The sequence below is a fragment of the Phaenicophaeus curvirostris genome, chromosome 1 (genome assembly GCF_032191515.1).
Source record: "Phaenicophaeus curvirostris isolate KB17595 chromosome 1, BPBGC_Pcur_1.0, whole genome shotgun sequence".
Lineage (NCBI taxonomy): Eukaryota > Metazoa > Chordata > Aves > Cuculiformes > Cuculidae > Phaenicophaeus > Phaenicophaeus curvirostris.
In genome coordinates this window covers 163686395-163712766 of record NC_091392.1, presented here as the reverse complement: position 1 = coordinate 163712766, position 26372 = coordinate 163686395, and the positions used below count along the sequence as shown (strand labels likewise).

Below are 26372 nucleotides of genomic sequence, written 5' to 3'. Positions count from 1 at the left end.
TACAACTACCTGAAAGGAGGTTGTGGAGAGGAGGGAGCTGGCCTCTTCTCCCAAGGGACAGGGGACAGGACGAGAGGGAATGGCCTCAAGCCAGGGGAGGTTTAGGCTGAACATTAGGAAAAAATTCTTCACAGAAAGGGTCATTGGGCACTGGAACAGGCTGCCCAGGGAGGTGGTTGATTCACCTTGCCTGGAGGTGTTTAAGGCACGGGTGGACGAGGTGCTAAGGGGCATGGTTTAGTGTTTGTTAGGAATGGTTGGACTCGATGATCCAGTGGGTCTCTTCCAACCTGGTTGTTCTATGATTCTATGATATTTGCCAGAAATGAAGGCTTTTAATTTACTACACTGAAATCTTGTGTATGCTTGATACACACCAAAACTACTTATCAGAGGTGGTTAAAGCCATGACATTTCTCTAAGGAGCAAAGCTGAGGCAAACACTGAAATGGATTGAGACATGCAGAACAGCCATCCCTGCTTTCCCTATTCATGTATCCCATCAGATCTGATTACTGAGAAAACAAATATTCTGTTAATTTATTTTTGTCTTTAAGACCAGCATTTAATAGTGATTCTATTTGTCTGTTTAAAAGTTGTTTGCTCTCTTAGTAATAGTCTTTTTATTTGAAATCTAAATCCTTCCTGGAGTGTCAGCTTTGGCATAAAGTAAGTGTATGAATTCTTTAGGTATCCTTGGTAGTTCTTATATTACAATCTCTGATAGCCTATCCCGCAAGCTTCCTGTGTCTAAAGTGCTCTTCAGAGGAGCAATTCTTTTGATTATGTTTATATGTATTCCTCTAGTTTCTCAATAACAAAAGTCTGTCTTTAACTTTTGCACAGATCTTTTGGTTTTCCCCCGGATGACTTTTAGAGACAACAACAAACCTAAATAGATGTTAAAAATTAATTCCCTGTGATACTTACAGTTTTTCTCTGATGGATTTTTACCTTTCACGTGTTTTTGCTAATGAGTAGGTTACACTGCAGTGACACTGTCTAATTTATTTTCTAGCTGTAGAATTTTAATAAGAGTTCTTACTTCAGCTGGAAAATATAGCCGACCCCTTGCTTGTTTAAGGGCACTGATACTAGCAGCAGATTTATACGCACACACTTAGATGTGCAAAAAAAAATTCTGATGCAGAATGGAGTCTGTGGATTTGGCACAATATGAGGACAATTTACTGTAGAAGAGAAACATGCATTGATTATTTGACTTTAGAATAAGATGATGCAGATCATGAGAACTGGGAATCGTATAATCATAGAATGATTATGGTTGGAAAGGTCCTTAAAGGTCATCCAGCTCTGACCCCTTGCCATCAGCAGGGACATCTTTCACTGGGTCAGGTTACTAAAAGCCTCATCCAACCTGGACTCAAACACTTCCAGGGATGGGGCATCCATGACTTCTCTGAGCAACCTGTTCCTGTGCCTTACCACCCTCACAGGAAAGAAACTTCTTCCTAATATCTCACCTAAATCTCCTCTGTTTCAGGTTCAAACTCTTATCCCTCATCCTATCCCTGCACTCCCTGATAAAGAGCCCCTCCTCATCTTTTCTATAGGCCCCCTCTAAGTACTGGAAGGCTGCTCTAAGGTCTCGCTTGAGCCTTTTCTGCTCCAGCCCTTGGATCATGTTTGTGGCCTCCGCTGGACTCATTCTAACAGATCCATGTCCTTCCTTTGCTGAGGACTCCAGGTGAGGTCTCACAAGATCTGAGTAGAGGGGCAAAATTCCCTCCCTCACCCTGCTGGTGACACTTCTTTTGATGCAGCCCAGGATACGGTTGGCTTTCTGGGCAGTAAACGCACATTGCCAACTCTTGTTGATCTTCTCATCCACCAGCACTGCCAAGCCCAGGGCTACTCTCAATCCTTTCTCCACCCAGCATGTATTTGTGCTTGGTATTGCCCTGACCCAGGTGCAGGTGCAGGGAGATGTTTAATGATTAAAACTACTCTGCTTGTGCTTCAAATAGGATTTTAAGCAAGCCTGAAAAAAAAAAAAAAAAAAAGAAAAACAAATATAAATAAATAAATCTTCAATATGTATTAATAAAAATAATACAGGTTCCTTGTGTTAAATTTTGTTGTGCAATGACTACTATCTCTGTAGTGAATTTTCAGGAGTCCTAGGAAAAGCCAGCCAAGGTACCAGCCATTTTTTCTCCTAAATGTTTCTACCTTTGGCTGTATATCACTGATGGTAGGGTAAGAGCTGGATGTGAAATATTTTTTGAGGTATCTTTTATTTTTTTTTACCCTCACTGAACATTTCCAGAAATTTGATATCTTTCTTAAGTATTTTTTGGGGAAACGTGTAAAGTAAAAGGAAAAGCCTTTGCAGTCACAAAAATATTTGTCCAGGTTGTGAGAAAATGGGATTGACGTTCCTCCTCTGCCTGATGTATTACAGAGATTTTCGTGTGATGAATGCCTGGCTTTGCTGAGGTGTGTCTTTCTCCTGTTGGACCTGTTCCACTTTGAATATACAATTATATATTCATTAGATCAGAGATACTGTGCCTGGTGATTAAGGCACTCCTTTGAAATGTAAATCCCAGTGGTGCCTGTTCCAGAGCAGTAGTTTGGTTCAGGTTTTGCAGCTCAGATGAGTTCCTCGTCACCGACCTGCTGTTTTTTCTCATCTCATTCTCTCTCCTTCTTGCTTTTTAACTCCTTTTCTTACTTCAATTTTGTCTCTCATTTTAGAGCACAAATTGCATGCCAGGACTAAGAAACTATTAAATGAATGCTGATTGCAACTTATAAATGTATGTGAAACATTTTGACTTGCACCAATTTGCATGTTGATGAATTGCGATGCAGAAGTGTCTCTTTCTATACAATATATAAAAAGAGTGTATGTAGCATGCTTTGCCTAATTGAAGATGTTCTACTGAATAGGTTTTAAAAGCCAGGTAAAACAGATGCCATCTATTTTGTACAAAAAGGTACAGTCATCCAAAAAAGATAAGTTTCTCTTTCCTCATTCTTACCACTCAATTTATTCTGTTGATGTTATGCATCAGAATTTTAGAGGTGTTATTCATGAGGATTTTAGGATGTCAGTAAAGCAACATTCAATCATCTGCTTCAAAACTCACTAGAATTCTCTAGCTCTGAATTCTCTCTCCTTTAGTAGGAGGGTATGGGAATTTCAAAGTCTTGAAATGGGAATAGTAAATATGCATGTTCATGAGGAAAACAGAGAAGGAAAGTTTTACTACTTACAAATGATGAGTTAGTAATACTTTACGTTTCTATTGAAACTTCATCCTTCTCTGAACTTACCAATTCCTTTGGACAGTAGCGTTAGGATAGGAGGCTGTATTATCTGCAACATACTGCTTATTTTTCTGTGACTATTTGATGAGTGAAATTTCAAATCCATTTTTGCTGCTAAAGTATGAATATAGAGTCCTTTTCCCTTCCTGAAAGGCTATTTCTTCCAGATTTTATTTTGCATTGTTAGCTTACGGTCTCGGGGAGTGACTGTGAAATACATTCTAGGAACACAGTAGAAGTTGACCCATTTTTCCTGCTACCAATAATTTCAACTTTATTTCTAGTGACAGAAAAGCTACTGCTAATACTAAGAGAACAAGATCTGAGATGTTAGTAATTCAGATAGGACTAGATTTTCAAAAGCCTTTACTTGTAGCCTGGGTGGTTTGGTTGTTTTTCTTAAAAATAAACGTGGTAATTCTGTCAGGCATCAACAGGAATAGATTGGTTCCTGTGAAACTTCTTCTCATCAGACTTATTATTGTGCTTAAAAAGGCTTCTGTGTGCATGACACAGAGGCACCTTGGGCTCTGACCTTTCCAGGGAGTTTGATATCAACAGCAAATATCTCCATCTTTCTTTTACATTCTTAAAAAGTGTACATTGGTCAACTTCTAGGACCCATAGCTTAAACTCTGTTCCCCAGCCTGTCCTCCTATCACTTCCAAAAAGGGTAAAGTGGCATCTGCACAACTGGGAAGGGGAGGTCTTTCATGAATCACAAGACTATTCTCTGCCAATGAATTACTGACAGCCACCTTTCAAATAACATTGCTAAACTTGAAAATTGTTAATAACTTATCTTAGATATTTTCAGTATGACTCCATATGATTCTTTACCATGACACAATATCTGGGGTAAGACATGGGAATTTGGAATTCCTTTGACTTTCCAATAAAAATAATATCTATTATATGTTATTATTCTAATATTTTTGGGAATGGTAGCCTAGTTCTGTTGTATAGTATTCTGCATATTTATTTATATATATTTATGTGTGCATAGTGTATTCAGAACACTACCAATTTTTTTTTTAAATGTTGATGTAAGCAAAGGAATAGGCAATCTTATCTCAACTGATTTGAGTCCAGAGAAGGGCCATAAAGATGATCAGAGGGCTGGAGCACATCCCATACAAGGACAGGCTGAGGGAGCTGGGATTGTTTAGCCTAGAGAGGGGAAGATTCCAGGGAGACCTTAGAGCAGGATTCCAGTATTTAAAGGGGTCCTATAGAAAAGATGAGGAGTGGCTTTTTGTCAGGGAATGCAGTGATAGGATGAAGGGTCATGGATTTAAGATGAAATACGGGAGATTTAGGTGAGATATTAGGAAGAAGTTTCTTCCTGTGAGGGTGGTGAGGCACAGGAACAGGTTGCCCAGAGAAGTTGTGGATGCCCCATCTCTGGAGGTGTTCAAGGCCAGGCTAGTTGAGGCTTTGAGCAACATGATGCAGTGTATGGTGTCCCTGCCTATGGCAGGGGTGTTAGAATTTGATGATCTTTAAGGTTCCTTCTAACCTAAACCACTCTATCATTCTATGATTTCTAGTAGGGCAGGAACCTAGGGAATAGTTCTAGCCAAGTCTGGCAAACAAATACCTGGTTAAAGATTCCTTTTTACTTCCTTCTTCCATAAGGACACCGGTGAAATTTATTTTTCTAATGTAAAGGAGCTGTGCATTTCTCATTTTAAAGAACTGTGTGGAAGTTATACAAGGTACAGTTTCAGCCATAAGCTCCATCTAACTTTCATACAGACAATGTCAAGAAAGCTACCACGCTTCAGGATGTAGAGATATATATCTCAGAAAAGGAGTTTTTATATGGATGTATCCATGCAAAATGTTTAAATATTGGAATTATTAAGATAAAATTTAGAAGGGAATGTCTTAGTAACTGAACTGTTCCTAGCCTGGCAGCCTTTGGAAACTTGTTTTCTATTTGTGACACTGTTATTTCATAGAAGCAGAGAATAATTCAGTTTGTAAGGGATTTGTGGAGGTCATCTAGTCCAAGCTCCTGCTGAGAGACAGACAGCTTTCATAGAATCATAGAATCATAGAATAACCAGGTTGGAAGAGACCCACCGGATCATCGAGTCCAACCATTCCTATCCTAGAAGCAACTTAAAAGATTTTCCTGGTCCTGAAACAAAGGTTAAGCTGCGCACAAGCTGTTAGTCCAGATTTTCAATACACTTATGGCATATTTTCTCTTTTTCTGCAAGATCCTGGCTCTAAATCCTTGCCTTTCATCCCTGCCCTGACCCCAAATAGGCATGATAAAAATTAGTTTATTTTTATGGTGTTTCATAGCCATCTTCAGAGTTCATCGGCTAGTCTGATCAGTGTCCAGATTGGACTGAACTCGAGTACTAAGCATTTTCCATTTGCAAAGCTGATGAGAGAAATGGCTACAACTGAAAGCCACTTACAGATCGTGACGATGTCAGATTGCTCAGGGTCATAGTCAGTTAGATTCACTAAGAATAAGAAACAAAATGGACACTGAGATGAAATGTTACAATAAAACAGAGTCAACACAAAGTTGGGAAAAAAAATTATTGTACTTAGATTTGTGTCTTTGAAAAAGAATGAATTGCATTTTATGTTATTTATCTTTCTTTGTATTTCTTCTCAGTGAAATCTGTAGTTGAGCATCACGGAGCCTGAAAGAAAAGTCTTAAGTGTTATTCAAAATAAGAACAGCTTGTTTGAATGTCCATTATAAAAGAAGGTACTACTGTGCTATGTGTGCTTAGCCACTAGAGTAGTGCAATGATGACAAGGAAGTGATGCAATAGTGAGAATACTCAGTCATTTCCCTTTAGAATTTGTGCATGAACTTGAAAGCTTTAAGAGCCTTGCAGTTCATTAATAGTTTAACTTTTTCTTCCAGATTACATGCCCTGAAGACCAAGATTTTGAATAAGAAGGCAATTTAAGTGTATTGCTCAGGCATTTCCTTTTGTGTAGGATTTGATAAGAGTTAGGAAGAAAAGATTATCAGAATCTTATAATGGATATAAACATTCCAGAATTTTAATCTAAATTATTAACCGTATATGTATTTCAGTAAAGAAATATAACCCAAGAAATTATTAGGCAGTAATATGTTTAAAATATGCTAAAAATAAATCACAAGATGAAAATGACTAAATATACTCATTTTACATCTATGAATATGACAGTCAAATGGAAAACGATAGCTTAGACAATAGCTTAGAACTTGGACTTGTTGCAGCACCTTTAATACTCCAGGAGTCTCAAATTCCCCTAAGTGCTTTCCAAAGCAATGCTATAATGATCATACGATCTGTCCAAATAAGCTTATTTAGGCACACAGCGTATTTTTCAACACAAAGACTTAGAGCTAAAAACTGGTTTAACCAAGGGGCTTACACATAGTCTCAAGACACCCATTGTGGTTTTCATAGCACTGAATTATCAGCAGAAAGGGATGAAAGGTGTTTTTCTTTAGAGAGGAACTAAAGTCATCAGCAGGAGTTTTATTCTTTCTTTTTAATTGCTAATATTATGTGGTGAAACCCTGGTTGTTTCCACAGCTTCGTTAAAATCAAGTTTCTGTTCCCTAAGTCCTCGTACAGAGCGTGACTGTCTACTTCTGTCATAGAGTTACATTTGAACATGTCTTAATTTCCTCAAGTTTTTTGCAGATAATTGCATTGTGAAAGCTTCAATGATGACCATCTCAGAGTTTTAAAAATAGTCTGTCTCTTGAATATGCTTTGCTATTCTTTCAGTTCCTGTTACTGTTTTATTCTTACCCCTATTCTTCCCCAACCCTCCTTAAGTCTAGATAATATTATAATGTAGTAGGTGCGTTCCTTCTCTTGATCTGATATTTTCACTTCTGATTTTGCAGTCCTGGGATTTCAGAAAGTTGTCAGGGTCTGGTTGGTGAGACATCTAGCACTAGCCTAGGGTGACACAATATGACAAAGAAATATTTTATCATGTGGAGTGAAACCTTTCATTCCCCACAAGCAGTGTTTCCGTCCTCTAAAGAACATGCATCCGTGATTTGATGAAACATTTTGGGTATCTAATTTTCTCCTATGCTACTTTTCAGCCACTCATCATATTGTGTTTCTGTGACATTTGTTTGCTTTCATTGTATGTAACTAAATAAAAGAGGTCATATGTTACCTAACTTTTCTGTATGAGCTAGAATAGGCAAAGTCATGAGCCTGAAAAAGACTATCTCTACAGATAATAATAGAATCAGAGGTTGGAAAGGACCTTAAAGATTATCTAGTTCCAAATACCCTGCTATGGGCAGGCCCGGTTTCCACTGGATGAGGTTGCTCATAGCCTTATTTAACATGGCCTTGAATACCTCCATGGTCTACTGAGGTAGAATGAGAAACACACTGAAAAAAAAAAGTAAGCATGCATATTTGTCACAGCGCAGAAGCTCTTAACGTGAGGTTGATAGCAGGTTTTCAACAGATTGCTTCACTTTGGTAGTGATTTCATTCCTTGTCTGGATTTACTGTTTTACACTGTTGTAGATTTCAAACATACTATGAAAAGCCAAATCCACTGGGTCTTTTCAAAAATTCTCCTTCTTGAATGCTGTATTTCATCTGACACATCAAGGTTAGAGGGATGGGGTCCTAGTGAGGTTCCTCAGCCTGTTGCTCTGAGACGTGCTTTTAATTACTAGTATTATGTGGTGAAACCCTGGTGATTTCCACAGCTTCATTAAAATCAGGTTTCTAAGTCCTTGTACAGAACATGACTGTCTACTTCTGCGGCAACCTGAAGTCTTCTGAAGATGAGCCAGGGGCTACTGAGGTAATCAGAGCCCAGAGGGAAAACCCAGCAAAACACCTCAAAGGAATTAGGGGGTGTTCCTCTAAGAAAGTGACATGACCAACAGCCCAGTTGTAGTGCTGATGAGGAAAGTCTGAGGTAGTTGGGCTTGTTCAGCCTGGAGAAAAGAATGGTCTTGGGAAGACCTTATTGCAGCCTTTCGGTATATGAAGAGGGCCGACATGAAAGATGAGGACAGACTTTTTAGCAGGGCCTGTTGTGATAGGATAAGGGGCAACAGTTTTAAACTAGAAGACGATAGCTTTAGACTAGATATAAGGAAGGCATTTTATAATGAGAGTGGTGAAGCACTGGCATGGGTTGTCCAGAGAAGTGGTGGATGTCCCATCCTCAGAAACATTCAAAGTCAGGTTAGATGTGTCTCTGAGAAACCTGGTTTAGTTGAAGAGGTGCCTTCTCATGGCAAGGAGGTTGAACTGGATGAGCTTTAAAGGTTCCTTTCCATGATCTGGGCAGAGCTGAGACAACAATACCCTTCCACAGAAAACAAGTGAGAGTAAGCATACAAATCAGTTGTAGTCATGTGTATTGTGGTTTTGTAATGAATGTGCTGAACCTGATAAGGGGCTTGAAAACAACAAATGGGCCCATGAGAGATGAAAATCTGTACCATATGGAGCATAATATAAATATGGAGTCCCAAAACTCTGACTCTGGAGAGTGTGCCAGCGTATGTGGGAGAAGTGAGAATTTAATGAATTATGTTACCCTTGAGTAGATTTGAAAGTATAAAAAAGTTCAACAGCACTCTGACAAATATGCAAATGTCCTTGTTCTCTGAATGAGGCAGAAATGTGGCTTTGATGTTTAGGCTTTGGAAACCTGAGCTTTGGATAAAACACAGTAGAAGAAAAGTACAGGATAGTATAGCATGCACAAATATGTGAAAACGTTGCTGGAATGATTTAAGTCTAAAGAGAGGATTAGATGTGGCAGGGTTTGAAAGGGAGGGAGTACTAGGGGGGAAGATAGCCAAAGAACCACAGACCGTATGGCAGGAAATAGTTTGGTTATGTAGCAAGTATCACTCCTTCTTCAGATTATAAAAACAATGATAGTAGAAATGCCAGATTGTGAAAGAACTGCAAAGCAGAATCGTGTCTTTTCTTAAAGATTTTAGAGCCTTGAGCAGGCAGGTTTAACAAATATTTTCTATCAAACTCTTGAATTAAATGGAAGTATTGTGTGTATTAGGAATCACCTGTTCATTTCAGTGGGAGGAAGCATTAACGTGTTAAGATCTTATTTGCAATTTGACTGTGTACTGTTGAACTGGATATTGTTGAAGTGACGGGTAGAACACCCCCGCTATATATGTACTGCTGAATTAAGCATGGCTGAGTGAAAGGAAGAAAAAATCCTTCAAAATCCTATCACTTCAATGTCAGATGGCCAAAATAGAGTTGTATTTTTTAGATGAGATGTATTTTGTGGAGAGAAATATTATTGAACAAAGTCTGTAGGAGTACTTAGCTCCCATTGATCTTTCCAGCAGCCTGAGATGAGCTTTCTCTTCTTGGGCTTGATATATGTGGAGGTATTCCCTCTGTACAAGCATCTTAGGTGCCAAAGTAAGTAGTCATATCTGCTTTAACACAAAGGAAAAAAAGAAAGTCTATGAAGCACTATTTCAGAGCAGCAACAAATCCTGGTATGTATTTAATCTCATGATTGTCAATTAGGGTCACAATTTTCAATCATTTGTCTCATTTGTGGACTATGTAACTTGATTCACATTAGTTACCCTACTGCTCTTATTTGGGTTTTTTTTTCTTTGTCTTTTGCCAAAATAATTAATTCCGCATGGTTTTCTAAGCTTGAATAATTTTCAACTTTCACTTTCTCATGCTGTTGAGTAGTTCTTGGAGAAAATTATATCATAGAACAGGGGTGAATGTGGTTTATGGAAGGAGGTGCTATGTTTTTCTGTCTCATGGGAGAAAGTGTTAGTTTTTTTCATCTGAATCAGAAGTATCCTTAGGGAAGAACCCCAAGGGGAATCAAAGCTGATAGCAGCCTTAGCCAGGACTCTGGTACTGCTGTTTTGTAAAACTAGTTTTGTTATTAAGAATCACAGAATCTTGGAAAAGATCTTTAAGGTCATCAAGTCCAACTGTAAACCTAACACTGCCAATTTCACCACTAAACCATATCGGTAGTCACCTAAAAAGGTACCCTGTGAGAGATTAATATTGGACATGCTAAAAATTTGCTGAATATTCCAGCCAAACTGTTTTGAATATCTATAGGAAGCAAGTATTAGTTTCATATAATGCTTTTTTATAAGAAAGTTTCAGAAATATGACTTCACATAACAAAAATGTAAAATTTAAAAATGAGTATGCAGTAACTGAAAAAACTTTATACAAAAAAGTCAAGTTTCAAATAGTGATTCTTACAGTATGTTTCCTAGTTCAAGTAAGGGACAAATTAGATCTCTTCGAAAGGTCCTAACAGATTCATAAATTCTAGTGAAGGTGAAATGTCATCAGCAAACCTTCTCAGCAATTGATTTTATTTGACATTTATGTTGTCCCAGGCTATGGCTGTGAAAAAAATCATCGATATGTAGGAGAAAAGGGGCAAAAGGGAGCAAGAGAGAAAAAAGAGAAAAGAGGAAGAGAGAGATAGAGGAAATCATCACCACCCTTCCTCCCAACAACAGTCCTTCTGAGATCCTCAAGGTGGTGGGCATGCACAACAATGTCATTCAGGGATATACCTTTTATGGGGCACTGCTCCAAGCCTCTTCCTCCTCACTAGCACTGGAGGCAACAGGAGGCATCTCCTTATGAGCATCAGAGGCAAGAGGAGATGTGGTGTCACTCTGCAGATGTTGGGCAGGTGCCTTTGAAGGTCCTTATATTAATTACCGCCAAAATGCTAGGCAAAGTGTTCATGGATCAGAAAAACACAGCTTCTCCTCTGCTTTGATTGGCTGATTTTTGGGAACTCAATCTGGGAATGAAGCCCAGCTTCTGTCACACTTTGTTCTCAGGTGCAGTTCCCATTGTCACAGCAACCAAGCTGCAGAACATAATGTTTAGAACACTCTAGCCTATCCAAGCCAAAATTGTTTGGGATAGTCTAAGCAATACAGTGTGCCATAGATGTTTTTCCACCATTTGAAATAAACTCAACAGTATTCTATGAATTAAAATTTCCTCACCACAACATTTACTTACAGGAAGGTGCTGCATTAGAAGACTTGAATAGCAAAACCAAGTAAATCTCCATTTTAACAAAACCAGCACAATTCCTTAGCCACCAACACCATCAGAAAAGTCTGTATTGCTTGCACAGAGTGAGAAAGTGCCCTGCCTGTAGTAGTCAAAGCAGAAAAGCTTTAGGATTTTGATGCATGTGCATCAAATTCTGAAATGCTGTAAAATTCAAATATACACTGATTTCAGAGGATAAAACTTACTCTTAGTGTTCTTAAAAAGCTGAAGGATAATTCCCACTGCAAAAATGAACTATTTTTTAAGGACTATCAATAACAAAGTTGATGATAGTTTTTTTGAAAGCTATAAGAAAGGAAAACAGAAAAAAAATTCATGTATTTTGGACTGACTCAGCTATCGTTCTGTGAGATTTCTCTTGATTAAACTTACTATGACAAAATCTGCAAATTTAGGGAGAAGTTCATGCTTTAAAGCCATTTCTAAAAGAATTGAGAGAGAAACACATTCCACAATTTAGCTGCGAACGCCAGAGTAGAAGTAGGAAGCCTACAGGGGAGGAAAAAAAATGCCACTATTGAGAATAACAGTGTTAATCTTAAGGCAGTGTTTTCTCTTTGTGTTTTATTTAATACTTAAAATTATGCTTTTTATGAACATGTGGCTTGGCAAAAGAAGAATTTTAAGTTTTGTATGGGAAGAGATTTATTACAAGATTACAAATCACGGATTATTTATTTTATTTTTTTTCCACAATCATTCCTATTTAAAAGTTACCAGCACTTTGCAAACTCCTCTTTCCCTTTCTCCTCTCTTCTCCAAGCAATAAGCCTTTCCACAAAGAAATAGCCACAACTGCAAGCTCACAGAGGTAGCAAGGATCAGGAATTTTGTTTCTCTTTTACATAATCTCATAAATGGATTTGAGTGCTTCATCCACAAACATCTATGCTGTGACTATTCTTAATTGTCTTTGTATTTACTGATAAGCAGCATTTCTTAGGGCCTAATGGAAGAGTTATCGTACATTTCTGTGCTACTGTGTTTGTATTTAAGTTTTCTGTGAATCATAAAAACAATCTTATATGATGGAAACTTGATGTTCTTACTTGGTCAAAGTCCTTGAAACCAAGGAAAAGCACTGTAGGCTTGACTTATGTCAATTCATTTATTTACATACTACTCTTTATTACTTGTATAGTTCAGCACATAACAGCTTCACTAACACTAATGCAAATTCCTTAACAGCTAAGCAAAATGGCTCCCTTAAACCTGTAAGTAAAATAAAATTTATATAAACGTAAAGATTATTTCAGTAAAAGAGCATGTGGGAGTATGTGTAGTCACCTGAAACAGCTTTCAGCCTATGGAAACCATTCGGGGAAGTTCCTTGTTATGTCTTGGATTTTTGCTGACTGATAGACTCTGTGAAACAGGCTTACTGGCACACTGACATGTCAGAGTGAGGCTGCAGCAATAGTTAAGTGAATTCTGTGCAGTTCATGTCTATTTTTTTTTTTTTTTTGTAACTTAAATTCCAGAGAGCTTCAAAATCTTGTCATTTAAAAAGATTATAAGCTTATATTCCTTTAGGAGCATAAATAATTAAGTCATTCAAAAACAGCCTGTGTGGAACTGGTGTCAGACATTGGGTTGTGCTGTCACCTTATTGATTAGAATGAGAAAAAAAAAAAAAGAAAAGAAAAGAAAATGGAAAACCAAGGCAAACAGTAGCTCTTGAGCAGAAAAAAAGGAAAAAGATGAGGCACAACATTTGTAGAAGTTTATGGAGGGTTATCATCCATGGAGAGCTGTAATGTCACAGGTAAAGGATTTTGGAAGTTTTCAGTGTCAACTTAGCTCTGTTTCTATGGAAGTAGGGGTGGAGCATTTCTGAGGGTTGCTCTGACAGAATGAAAATACTGCAACCTATGAAGATGCAGCCTGTTACATGGATGCTCATCACAGAGAGTAAAGGAGAACACAAGATGGAAGGCTAAGTAAGAAGAAGAATGGGTCACATGGCTTTCTGGTTACCCAAAGTCATTAGCTGCTGGGGATTCTTACTTTATTTTTTGTGGATGTTATACTGGCAGTGTAAAAAGTCTTGAGGGAAGAAATTCAAACTGGCCAGAACTTGCAAGTTTTATTTTCTTTCCCTGCCACATGAATCATCCATCATCTTATTCTTGCCCTAAGTGTTGTGTTGCAGTGTTGGCAGAAAGTATAACACCAGTCATCTGAAGTGATAGTGTGTCTCTGCTGGAGGTTGGCTGCCCCTCCAGGTACAGAATAATTAGGGCCAGACCTCTTCCTTGCTTAGGCTGAGCTATCAAGAACTCAGGTAAACGATTTGAGAAGGGCATGAAGGATGCAGGCTTGTGTAGTAAACCTTAGGAAGAACCTTCCCTTTGGAGAACAGGAAGGAGGCCTCTGGGCTGGAAGGAATTATTTACATTTAAAAAAGGTAGATAAGATGACCCTGGGAACTACTGACCTGCCAGTCTTACCTCTGTGCCTCGGAAGATCATGGAACAGATCCTCCTAGAAGCTACACTAATGCACATGGAGGACATGGAGGTGATTAGTGGCAGCCAGCATGGATTCACGAAGAGCAAGTCCTGTCTGACCAACCTAGTGGCTTACTGTAATGGGGTGACCACATCAGTGGGCACGGGAGAACCAGCAGATGTAATCTATCTGGACTTCTGTACAGCCTTTGACAAGGTCCCCCACAACATCCTTCTCTCTAAATTTGAGAGATATAGATTTGATGAGTGGGCTCTTTGATGGATAAGAAATTGGTTGGATGATGGTCGTATTCAGTGAGTAGTGGTCAAGGACTCAATGTCCAGATGGAGATCCATGACAAATGGTGTCCCTGTACTGGGCCAGTGCTGCTTAATATCTTCATCAATGATATAGACCGTGAGATCAAGTGCATCATCAGCAAGTTTGCAGATGACACCAAGCTGAGTGGTTCAGTTGCCACAGCAGAAGGATAAGATGTCATCCAGAGGTAAGTGGGCAAGTTGGAGAAGTGGGCCTGTGAGAACCTCATGAGATTTAACAAGGCCAAGTACAAAGTCCTACACCTGCGTCAGGGCAATCTGCAGTTTCAGTATAGGATGGGTGATGATGTGATTGGACACAGCCATATGGAGAAGGACTTGGGCATGCTGGTTGATGAGAAGCTCGACATGAGCAGGAAATGTGTGCTTGCAGCCCAGAAAGCCAACTGTATCCTGGGCTGCATCAAAAGATGTGTGGCTAGCAGGTCGAGGCAGGTGATCCTGCCTCTCTATTTCACTCTTGTGAGACGCCGCCTGAAGCATTGTGTCCATTTCTGGAATCCTGAACATAAGAAGGATATTGAACTGTTAAAACTGGTCCAAAGGAGGGCCACAAAGATGATCAGAGGGCTGGAGCACCTCTGCTATGAGGACAGGCTGAGAGAGTTGTGGTTGTTCGTCCTGGAAAAGAGAAGGCTCCAAGGAGACCTTATAACAGCCTTCAAGGAGGCCTACAGGAAAGCTGTGGAGGGACTTTTTGCAAAGGCAAAAGTTTAGTGATAGAACTAGGGGGAATGGCTATAAATTGGAAAGGGGAAGATTTAGACTAGACATCAGGAGGAAATTGTTCACCATGAGAGTGGTGAGGCCCAGGGAAGTTGTGGATTCCCCCTCCCTGGCAGCGTTCAAGGCCAGGTTGGATGGGGCCTTGAGCGGCCTGATCTAGTGGGTAGTGTTCCTGCCCATGACAGGGGGGGCTGGAATTAGATAGTCTTAAAGGTCCCTTCCAACTCAAGCCACTCTATGATTCTGTGAAATTATTTTGATTTGGTTGTTTGTCCTGAGTTTCTCTGTTTGAAAAGTAAAGCGGAGTCAAGAGAAAAAAATGAGCTTGGTAGGAAATTCTTGAGAAACGTGAACAGGAGAAAACTGGGGCAACATTTTCTAAGCCAAAGAGGGCATATTTTACTGCACTAAGCCTTTTGTCAGACTGTGTGCATGACTGAGATACTGCAATAAAAGGTGAGGAAGCTAGTATGAAATAAAATCAACAATTAAAAAGGTACATTCATGCATCTATTGCTGAATAATTTTATGCTAATCTCCCCTTTATAGTCAGCAACTAATTGTGTGAGGTTTTTATAGGGGAGAACTTGGACAAAGACGTGGCAAGATTTAGGTCAAGAGATAGCTAATATGAACTGACCATAAAACTATTTGGATCTGGACTCTTATAGATCTGGACATGTAAATAGAGAAAGAGAAAGAGGGCAGTGAATTAACTTTACACATATTTATGGGGAACCACTCCCAAACATGAGAGTCAGCATGAGAGAAAGTGTGAATGTTCCACCTTGGAAAATGCAGTGGTTAAGTGGTGGTTCAGCTGTTGTTGTGGGCCAAGGAAAGGCAGTAATTTTCACTGATTAACATGAAATGACAGGGAAACGGAGGTGCACCAAGAAAAGCTGTGAAGATAATTAACATACTCTTTTTCCTGGGATGGGGACAAAGAAGATGAAAACAGTAAAGAGTGGGGAGCTAATCCTTGCAGAAACATTCAGAAAGTGTTATACTAGTAGAAAATACTTAATTGGAGTTTTGAGTTACGGCTCTGAGGCCACAAGTTTTTAATATAACAACTATATGCAGCTAAACCGGAACACTAGCAAGAAAAGAGTGTGAGGTGAGTGATCCATACATTAGTCTTGCCACTCAGAATTAAAATGCAGGAGATTTTAACAAGAATATTCCTACTGAATTATTTTTCAGCCCAAGGCTCTTAAAAGGCCAGTTACCCATCAGTAATGGTAGCCATGCTTTCGGCCTTCTTATCATAAGCTGAAGTAAAATGACAGATGTTTTTTCCATGTAACCAAGGCAGGCTCTTCAAGAACACAGTGAAAAATATGGTATAATTGCCCTTAGCTTTTGCAGTGCAGTTTCTGGGGCAGTGAAGCCTTGCAGGGATACACCTAATTGCCCACAGCTTGTAGATCCCGTTGATCAAGTCATGGACTGCCAGCAGATTAATGGCTTGAAATACTCTGGATACAGAAGTGCCAGTGAGAAATGCTGCCCTGTTCTTTTAAAAGACTATTTGTATGGGGCAGAATCAGAATAATCTTGCAGTATAACAGAAGCATATTTATGGATAAATGTCAAGGGCTAGCACTGATTCTCTTGAGAAGTCTGTAGTAAGATCACTGCTTACTGTCAGATTCACTATATCTTTTAGGTCTAAAAAGTTAATAGAAAATAAGATGGTAGGAGGAAAAGAGTGCAGGGAAAGTGTGAAAGCTTTTCAGAAAGTATGCTATGAAATCTAATGAACTTTACATGAAGAACCCTAACAGCTAAGAACACCCCACATAGCAGGCAAGCTTTGATAGTTTTTAAACCTCTTTAGGAATATGTTTTTATTATTATAGAACTATTTATGTTCCCTAACCAACTAAAATTATGTCTAGATTTCTCCTTGATACCTTGCCTTTCCTCTTTCCCTATCAAGAGTAGGTTTTAGGGATCTGGAAATCTGCCTCTATTCTGATAAACAGATTATTACTTCTTTTTTTTTTAATCTCTTTGAAGTGGAGAATAAACCAAATAATTTCATATTTTTTTAGAGCTTGTATTTTCTTAAAAATTGAGTAATATTTACTCAAACTTTTTAGACATTTGCCCTTGTTTTTAGGATTGTTTTACACCTTCCGTTCCGGACTTCTTAAAGTGTTTATAGGTAGACATTTTATCATTCTTATTTGTTGGAGGATTAACTTCGATAATAAAATGATGTATAGGGAAACTTACAGGAAAATATTCTTAAAGTATTTTTAGAGAGCATTTTGGCGTAGAGTGCACTGTATAATTAGGCATGTGTTAAAATATTGGGAAAATAACTTGAATCTGAGATGATCCTAATGATGAAAGGGAGATTAAATCAAAGACTTTTAATGCTGGCCTGGGGATGTTTATTAACTCTACAGGAAATATATATGGAGTGCTTCAGTATTATAAAATTTTTCATATTATAGCTAGCTGAGAAACATTAAAATATGTGTAGTCCTAAATCTTTCTCTCCCGATTATAAATTAGTTCAGTACTGAAAATTTATTCACAATTATATGCTGATAGCAGAAGTGCAGATTGCATTCACATCCCTTGAGAATCGCATTGCTTGTGAGTAAAGAATACTGATAACATAACCAAGAATCTGACGTGCTACAGGCACACATCATGCAGGCTTTCACACAACAAGTGCATCACATTCCTGACCTACAAGTTTAAGTGCAGTTCAAAAATGAGGAAATTAGATTTCATTGAAATTTTATAAAAAGGAAAAACAGAAGAGAGGTGCCATCTTTATTGGTACCTCTTCTCACTTGGAGTGAACTGGATACCTGTCCCCAGTCATGAGTGAAGGAAATGAACTCCAAATAATCTGAGATGTCAAGTGGAATAAAATTATTTTTAGTGCCCATAATGTATTTCATCTGCAGTCGTGTTCATATTCTGCAGTATCAATGCATTGCATCATTATAATCAGCTTAAATACCTAACTATAAATATACCTTGGAATAAGAAACTTAAAGGATCAGATATTCCATTGAATTTGTTCAGAAGAATGTTCCTGAGAAATGTGAATTCATACAGAAAAGGATATCAACTAATATACACATATAAAAAAGATTTAGAAATGTGGTTTTAAACTGTATGTGCAAACAGTGACGAAAGTTGCAAGTGTTTGTATGTGTGTACATGCCTATTTATCATTCATAATATTCTTACAAGTAGTAAAGGCAGGAAGTAGGATTATGAGTAGACCCTCATAATGTTTTTTTTCAAATATTTTATTCTAGCAAATCATTAAGATGAAAGAAATAGTCTTGGTTTGTGGATTTGTTTTTTTAAGCATGTGAGTCTGAGCAATGATCACTTTTCAACAGAAAATGGTATATTATAATACTTTAGAGCTAAATGTTATTCACTTTTTCTGTTTATAAATGATGGTGTTTTTTAGTCTTTTTTCAAAGCTCTGAAGTGTTTTTAGCCTCTGGCTCTCGTTGACTGGAATAAATTCATATTGGAGTTCAGATGGTAATTTATGTGACTGCTTTTGAAAACAATTAAATTTAGGTCAAATCCTGTTTCTGTAGGAGCATCCATTAACTCTACCATTAACTCTGAGAAGTCTTTATGTTCATAGCCTCTGTTCTTTAACAGACAATTAATTTTTCCTGACTGAGTCACCTGCCTTCAAGTATGGAGTTGCCAAGTAAAAGGCTTTCTTTAAGAAGCAAGGATAAATTGCTCTTGCATTGCAAATCAATTCTGTATAAATCTAGCATCTGGAGATGAATTACGTTTTTTTACTTTTCCAGGGGAATTCTGGCCTGGGGTTCAGTATTGCTGGAGGAACAGACAACCCACACATTGGGGATGATCCTGGGATATTCATTACTAAGATTATACCAGGAGGAGCTGCAGCAGAGGATGGAAGACTCAGGTAAAAACTGACTCACTACGTACAAAAAAAACCCCAACAACAAACAAACAAAAAGGCATCATTATTACAAACTGTTCTCTAGGGACAGGAGGAGAAAACAGGCATGAAAGTTGTCTCTGCTTGATCTTTGTGTGTTCATGGCTGAAGAACTGTGCATTGGCTACCAAGACGTCACAAACTACAGAAGCATTTCTTAACAGTCATAGCTATTTGTAGACACCCACAGTTATTGGACTGCGGTACTGAGGTGTGCTTAAACCTGTATCTAAACATTTCTCTTTTTCCTTTGTGGAATGCAATGGCTGTACTCTATATTCTGAGTGACCTTCAGAGTAATCTCTTGCTGTAGTTCCTGATATGGCATACAGGTTATTTGTTGTGGTTCGCAAATACATGGTAGCACATGTCTTAAATGGGAGGAACCACAGAAGTGTTTGTGCCTCTCTTTCCTTTTGGATTGAATGAAGAAAGGCTTCCATCTATCACAGAGACGGCCATTCCTCTGTCAGTCATGGAGTCTGCTGATTCTCAAAAAAAGCAATTTAACTGATGAGACCTGGGTAAATATTCTGAAGCTTTCATGATCTCAGCACTGGAATCTAAGCTCTGGGAGCCTTTCCCAAAACCAAATGGTCTTAAGTTCATTAAATGCAACCAGATGGTAGCAATCACTTTTTTCCCCAAAGCCTTTTCCTTTAATTCAAAGTTTAAAGTAGGGGGAGTTGGCTGTCTTTTAGAGCAAGTTTTGGACATTTCTTATACTAAGTTAGTATTCGATTTTGGAAACAATTCTTATTTTTACTGTGATAGTAATGAGGAGTCATGGTGGTTGGCAGTGCTTGAAGTATTTCTGGTCTAAAAAAAACTGCAGACAAAGGAGTAGGAATAATCTCATGTAATTTTATGACTAAAATGTAGCTTTCTATTCCTAAACCAGTCATCTTAGAGTCTCCTAATAGTAATGAAGAAGTAATTTCTAGATTGTTATTCATCTCATCCTAAAGTCAATGTCTAAAATAGAACAGAAGAATCACATCCTAAAAGAGCCTGTGTTTTCACTGGTGACTAAAATGCAAAGCAGTTTTGTCAACTAGTTCAGCTGTAGTGATCTCTTCTGTAAATGCTTCACGCCAAAAAAAGCATGAAGAAACAGCAGTATTTGGAAATGATGTTGACAAATTTGACATGATGAACAGCGTAGGAGGGTCTTAAACCTGCATCTACCTTTAAACAGATGAGAAAGGATCCCTTCCAAAAAGTAATAAAATCTTTTTAGTAGTTTTTAATTACTTTTGAAAGCTTTTTTAGTTTAAGCTATTAAGAAGACAGAAAACATTGCAGAATTTCGTCATGCTGTCTTTGTATGAAATCAAATACTCCATAACTTATTGGTATACTAATTAAGTACTGTAAATTTAACTGATGATTATTTAATAGTTACTATGTCTTAAAGGTCTTAGAAAGACCTTCTAAACCCACAAAAGTAGCATACTTCATCTGGTAAACGTTTCACTTACAATACTAGCAAAGACACAGTCCTTTCATGTTGTAGGAACACCTGAAAATGTATTTATCAGGGATCACTACTCATATGCCACTGAAGAGACAAGCTATCCATGAGGCAGTCTCCACAGATTTACACGACAATTAATTTTGCATAGTAGAGAGTTTATCAGCTAAGGCCACTCTATAGGAGCTAAAGCTCAAGAACATTCAGTAACATCTGCCAAGAATAATGATAATGTAGGTTCCTAGCAAAACCTCAATTTTTAATTGCCTGGGAAGATGTTTATGGACAGAGAAAAATGGATACATTCTCATGTCCATTTTTGCCTCAGCATCTGCCTGCAGGTACTATATATTATATGGCATTGTGGATGGTTTGACCTGACTTCTAAATCTACTATCTTTCTTTAAATCATAGAAGTCTGTAAAACCACTTTTACTACATTTTATGTTAAGTCCCTTTGATCTAATGTAGCTGAGTGAAGTTCTTCAAACAGCTATACTGTAAAAGCAAACTGCAAAAAATGAACTTAATACTATAGACCCTTACAAATCTTTTACATGCGTATATACAGGTTGACCGTTGGAGGAGTAGGTCAACTGAAGCATCGCGTAACTCAAACAAAAGCAAATGCAACCTCCTGGGAAGAAGTAGCTCTTCATTGTAGTAGATACTGGGGTACAGTGGGCTAGAAAAAAGCTTTGCAGGGAAGGACCTCAGAGTTCCAGTGGGCAATATATAGTTATACATATATAAATATCAAATACAAATACCTAATGGGAGGGAATGAAAACAAAGGAGCCAAGCCACTAATAGTACTGCCCAGTGACAAGACAAGAAGCAATGGACACAAAACACACAAAATTCCATCTGAACATCAAGAAACACTTATTTAGTGGGAGGATGACTGATTCTGGGCACACATTGCCCAGAGAGGATGTGCAGTCTCCATCTTTGAAGATATTTAAAACCTGACAAAACATGCTCCTCAACCTGTTCTGGCTAAGCTTTCTTCATCAAGAAGGGTTTGACAAGGTGATCTCAAGAGGTGCTTTCCAACATGAATGACACTGTAATCCCATAATTTACACCTGAGTTGGTAGTGTGCCCAGGCAGTGATGAGGGCCAGCATGGATGTCAGCAGAGGTACACAGAGGAAGAACTAGGGGCAGCAGTCACATGTTGCAATAAGAGAAATTCCAAATGGTTCTGAGATTAAAAAAAAAAAAAGAGTAATAAGGCACTGTAATCGGTGGTTCAGTGAGTTTATGGGATCTCTGTCTTCAGAAGGATTCAAAGTTCATCTTGCCAAAGTCCTGGGCACTGTGATTGAACTTTCAAGCTGCCCCTGCTTTGAGCAAGAGATTGGACTAGATGAACTCCAGAGGTCCCTTCCAAACTGAAGTGTTCTCAGATTCTGTAGAATATTCTTATATACCAAACCTGTGTATGAAATTGGAACAAAGGTGATCAAGTTCCCGGTGATTTTTTTCCTTTAGTGGAGAACAGTACTTTTATTGGCAGTAGGTGCAAGGCATAGGGTGCATTTATATTGCTTCATGGCCCATATCTCTATAGTAATATTTACAAAATAGAAAAAGTTATCAGCCACTTTAGACTACGTTCATTTTAATGAAATATTCTTGGTTCTGAGAGACTACTTGAACTTTCAGATATTAATCACAGAACCACACACTATCTCAAGCTGGAAACGACCCATAAGGATCATTGAGTCCGACTCACTGCTTCCCACCAGACTATCTAAAACTAATGATACAACTAAGAGCATCTTCCAAACACTCACTGAACTCTGACGGGCTTGGTGACCACTTCCCTAGAGAACCTGTTCAAGCAAAATACTATCCTCTTGGCTGAAGAATCTTTTCTTAAGGTTCAATATAAACCTCCCCTGAGGTAGCTTCATTCCATTTCCTCACATCCTGTCAGTGGTCACCAGAGAAAGGAGACAAGCCTCACCCTCTCCCCTGCTCCCCTTGAGGAAGTAATAACAACTATGTTTGAATACTACCCTCTCTGAATGCACTGACATCTAGAACTAGAATAAGAGCCAGTACCCTGCACAATTCAAACTGTAGAAGATGTTTTAGGTGAGTAATTCAACTCCTAATCTTGCAAAGTACAGAAAGCTGTGAAATCTTTCAGGATGTTCATATAATACATGGAAAATAATTTTATAAATAATAATAAATATATAGTAAATAACTTCATGGAATAAGAAGAATTCATTTTGAATTTTATTACTTTAGTAAAATGTGAATATAATAAACTTAGGACGGACTGAAAAGTAGGGTTCTTTTTCAGAATGCTGCATACCATGTTTCTTTGAATCTTTAAGTTTTAAAAACAGTGACAAACAAAGAATATAAAACCTCCAGAAGTAGCAGCCTTTCCCACTGAGTTGAAGGAGAATGTCTCTCAACAGTTTGATCTTTTAAGACTTTTGATGCATAAAAGCTTCTGCTTCTATCTCATAAATGTCAGTTGTCCATGGGCAAACATCTAGTTCTTTAATAAAGAAGTTCTGAATTTAGATTTCTTTTACTCTCTGGAAGAAAGACAATGTGAGTAATTTATACCTCAGTGCCTTTTTTGTTTTATTTGAGTTTGTGTCAGAGAAAAAAATAAAGTGTGTGGCTCAATTGCCTAGATAAAACAAAGAACTTCAATATATTGTCTCAGCAGTTCCTTCTATTGACACTTATTGATCATAAGTGAGATGCTGGCTTCTAAAAGGCAACACACATCTAAAATATTCATCATATTTTGTGAAAACAGCAGCGATCAGCTTGTGGTACTAGAAGCACAGCACAGTGGTGTCACTTAATTGAAAAAAAAAGTAATGAAAGGATAATGAAAAGCTTTCAATTATGACTAAGTTTGAATGAGCAGACCCCTAAAATAAGGATTTATTTTCATCAATCATAAACAAAAACTGATTTGAGTCAAGAACTATTATTTCTGTTTACAGTTTCTCACAGTCCAATCATATGGTGGAGGCATTTTTCTCAAAACTCTCTCTTCAGGAATGAGTGGGTCAGGAATGGTTTCCTTATCTACTGCTTTCAGAAAATATGTTTTTCATTTTTGTGAAGGCAAGTGTGAAAATGTAAATTTTAAAAGGTATTGGGATATTAAAAAAACAAACAAACAAAAAAACCTAACAAAAACACCCGAATACAAAGATCTTGGATAGAACAAGGATTAAAATCTTATATTTTATACCAATTCCCTGGTCATATGAATCTCACTGAACCTGTGATTCAAAAGTTGATTACTGCATTTGTGTCTGAATATGAATGAGGTCATTCACAGGACCATGAGATAGATTTGGACTGGAGCTTGAATTTCAAGGGTTAACATTGTATCAAAAGTTATTTTGGTATCTGAGCGCAAACTGTACTGGAGAGGAAAGAGGGTTTATGTGAGGGGTGAGTCAAAGGGAAGAAAGAGGTTGTGCCTGGAGGCAAGCTCCCTGGTAAGCTGCCCAGACCTGTAGCTGCTTCATTCATTCTTTCTTCTAGGGAAATGATTTCCTATCTCCTTCCACTTGTAAGCCAATCTTTTTTTTATCTTTTCTTTTTTTTTTTTCCCTTAGGAGTGTGGATATTTGTAAGGAGAGCTTAAACACATTGGGAAAAGTAGATTGATTGTGAGCTGAGCAGACTAATTAGAAAGAGTAACCATACTCCCAACTATCTGAATACCACAGGCTAAAAATTACTGAGGCTCTGCAGTGTTTATCTTTCCTTTGTAAATGTGTCTTTTCAGATATTACTCTAATTAGTGATTGTCAGGAGGCTTAGGATTTGTGAAACTGCAACATTTTTAAGTCATGCTGGTTTGTTCTACCATCATCATAATAGTTAGTCTCATTGGATATTTTCCCCCAGCTCTCAAAGTGATTTGGTGTGGGAAAGGAACATAAAACACATGCTAGTGGTAGGAGACAAGAACCAAAATAACTTCCCCTCAGTCAGTAAATCAGAGGGAAAGCTTGGAATAGAGTAGTTATTCCTTTTCTCATACTCTGTGCCTTTCAGGCTCCAGTTAAATGCCTACCAGCAAAGGTTTTAAACAAATTAGATTTGTGTTCCCTTCAGTTGTCAACTAACCCACTGTGATGTGTCAAAGGTTTATAAATTTAGCAAGGTATATGTAGCAAAAGAGGAGCTCCAAAGATAAGACCTTTCCTCATATGAATTTTCTTAATAAAATTAAAATTAAGAAAAATTAATTTAAAGGTAAAGGTTGTATTCTGATCAGATTTTTAAAATATTTCTGTGTTTCACCAAAAATTAACCAAGGAGGGAATAATACAATTTCTTGCTGTTTGTTCAAAGCTTGAAAACTGGATTGAAGAAACACACTGGTATAAATACTGAGTGCACTTTACCTGAGAAACTCAAAGGGAAGAAGAAATGGAGGAGAGGAAATAAAAGTGAGACCCCACTTAAGAGCTGACTGGATAAAGTACCCGCTTCAGTCTTTGCCTCATGGGCTGTGCTGACACTGTTTTGCCTCTGATAAAAAGTCTGAAACCTTGAAACCTAAGTCCCTCTAGCAGCAGCCTGCACACTGGTGTTGCCTACTGGTATCCATTTATAGCTCTAGATTGCTTACTAAGAAGTGAATAGGTAGTGATAGGAAAAAAAACAACTAGGGACTTTTTGAGATTACTGCGAAGAGGAATGCCCAGGAGAGATCATGTTCTGTACAAGTGTGTCATGTGTCTCTAATACAGTTTGGGCTTTATTTCAGCATCATTATATATCAAAACAGAAGTGTATCTTCTTTGTGATTCACTGCGTAAATCCCTGTTTGTTAACTTTTGATCTGTCTTAATCCTATGGGTACCAGGTCTATGTACCCTGCAATGGCATAAAGCTTGTTCAGGATGTTATAATTACCATGTTGCCACAAAACACTGATTCATATCTGCACTTTTTACAGGCCTCTGACAATGCTGTTAGTTCAGTAGATAATTTAGCAGTAAGTTAATAAAGAGGCATTCACCCTATTAAGCAAAACATGCTTGCTTTGCAGACAGCCATAAATTAGATTGTGAATTCTTGACTGCTTGCTCTGTCCTGGTTTATGTTAGGAAGTTTGATCTTATTAAATCTGTTTGTCTGTGTATCATTTTTTTTTGAGCTACTGTGGAATAAAAAAAAAAAAAAAAAAAATAGAATTACCACAGGGGGCCTACAAGAAAAAGGGCAGATCACAAAATCAAAATCCAATTTTCATACATTATTTTTAAAGTAGAAGATGTCTTCCTGTGACTCAAGTTAGAAATTTTCATCAATGGAATGTGTTCCCCTGTACTTACCTTTTCTGTTGTCTTTATCACTTTACTTATTTTTATCTTTTTTTTCTCTTTTTTCCATCTTTTTTCTCTCTTTTTATCCTATGTGAAGCTTGCATTCCTTATTTAGTATTGAAGAGATGTGCTGAATTTGGTTTTATTTCTGCATTTCCTACTTTGAAAATAATTTGGTAGGCTGTAAAAATTCTTTCATCCAGTGCAAGGCAGGAAAGGAAAATTGTTTTAACAGCTGAATGCTCAGGTAAAGATAATGGAATTTAATGGAAAAAAAAAGGAACCTTTCTGCTTGCGGTATTTGAAACTGGTAAATTTGAGATGCCTCTATAGACAGCAGAGATGGACATTTTTTGTGGAAGTTTTCTTTTGTAACACAAAGAATCAGTTCCTTCCCCGTATAAGTTTCTGAGCTGGTTTTGACTAATAGAAACAACTGCTTGCAAATAACATTTAGGCAAAGTAGCATGTTGTCAGGACTTTAGATACTCTGTAGTGATATATTGCTCTTTGCACTTCATGCAATGGTACTGAACTGGTTAACCAATCTCTCCCCAAGAGTTCCTTTAGTACCCATCCTGCCTGGAACTATCATTGCCCCAGAGCGCTGCAGCAGCAGAACAGCACCATATCCAAATCTAAGTGATTATTTTTTTAACATGTTTGC

The 26372-nt window shown here is 37.8% G+C and overlaps 1 protein-coding gene across 31 annotated transcripts in view; it reads left to right on the top strand.

Moving 5' to 3' along the window:
* Positions 1-26372, top strand: part of DLG2 (discs large MAGUK scaffold protein 2) — a 1047701-nt gene that overhangs the window by 686597 nt on the left and 334732 nt on the right. For all 31 annotated transcript variants that reach the window (XM_069879637.1, XM_069879628.1, XM_069879594.1 and 28 more), the window contains one exon: positions 18733-18857. In XM_069879637.1, coding sequence (XP_069735738.1) covers positions 18733-18857 — 125 coding nt within the window. The remainder of the gene's footprint in view (positions 1-18732; positions 18858-26372) is intronic.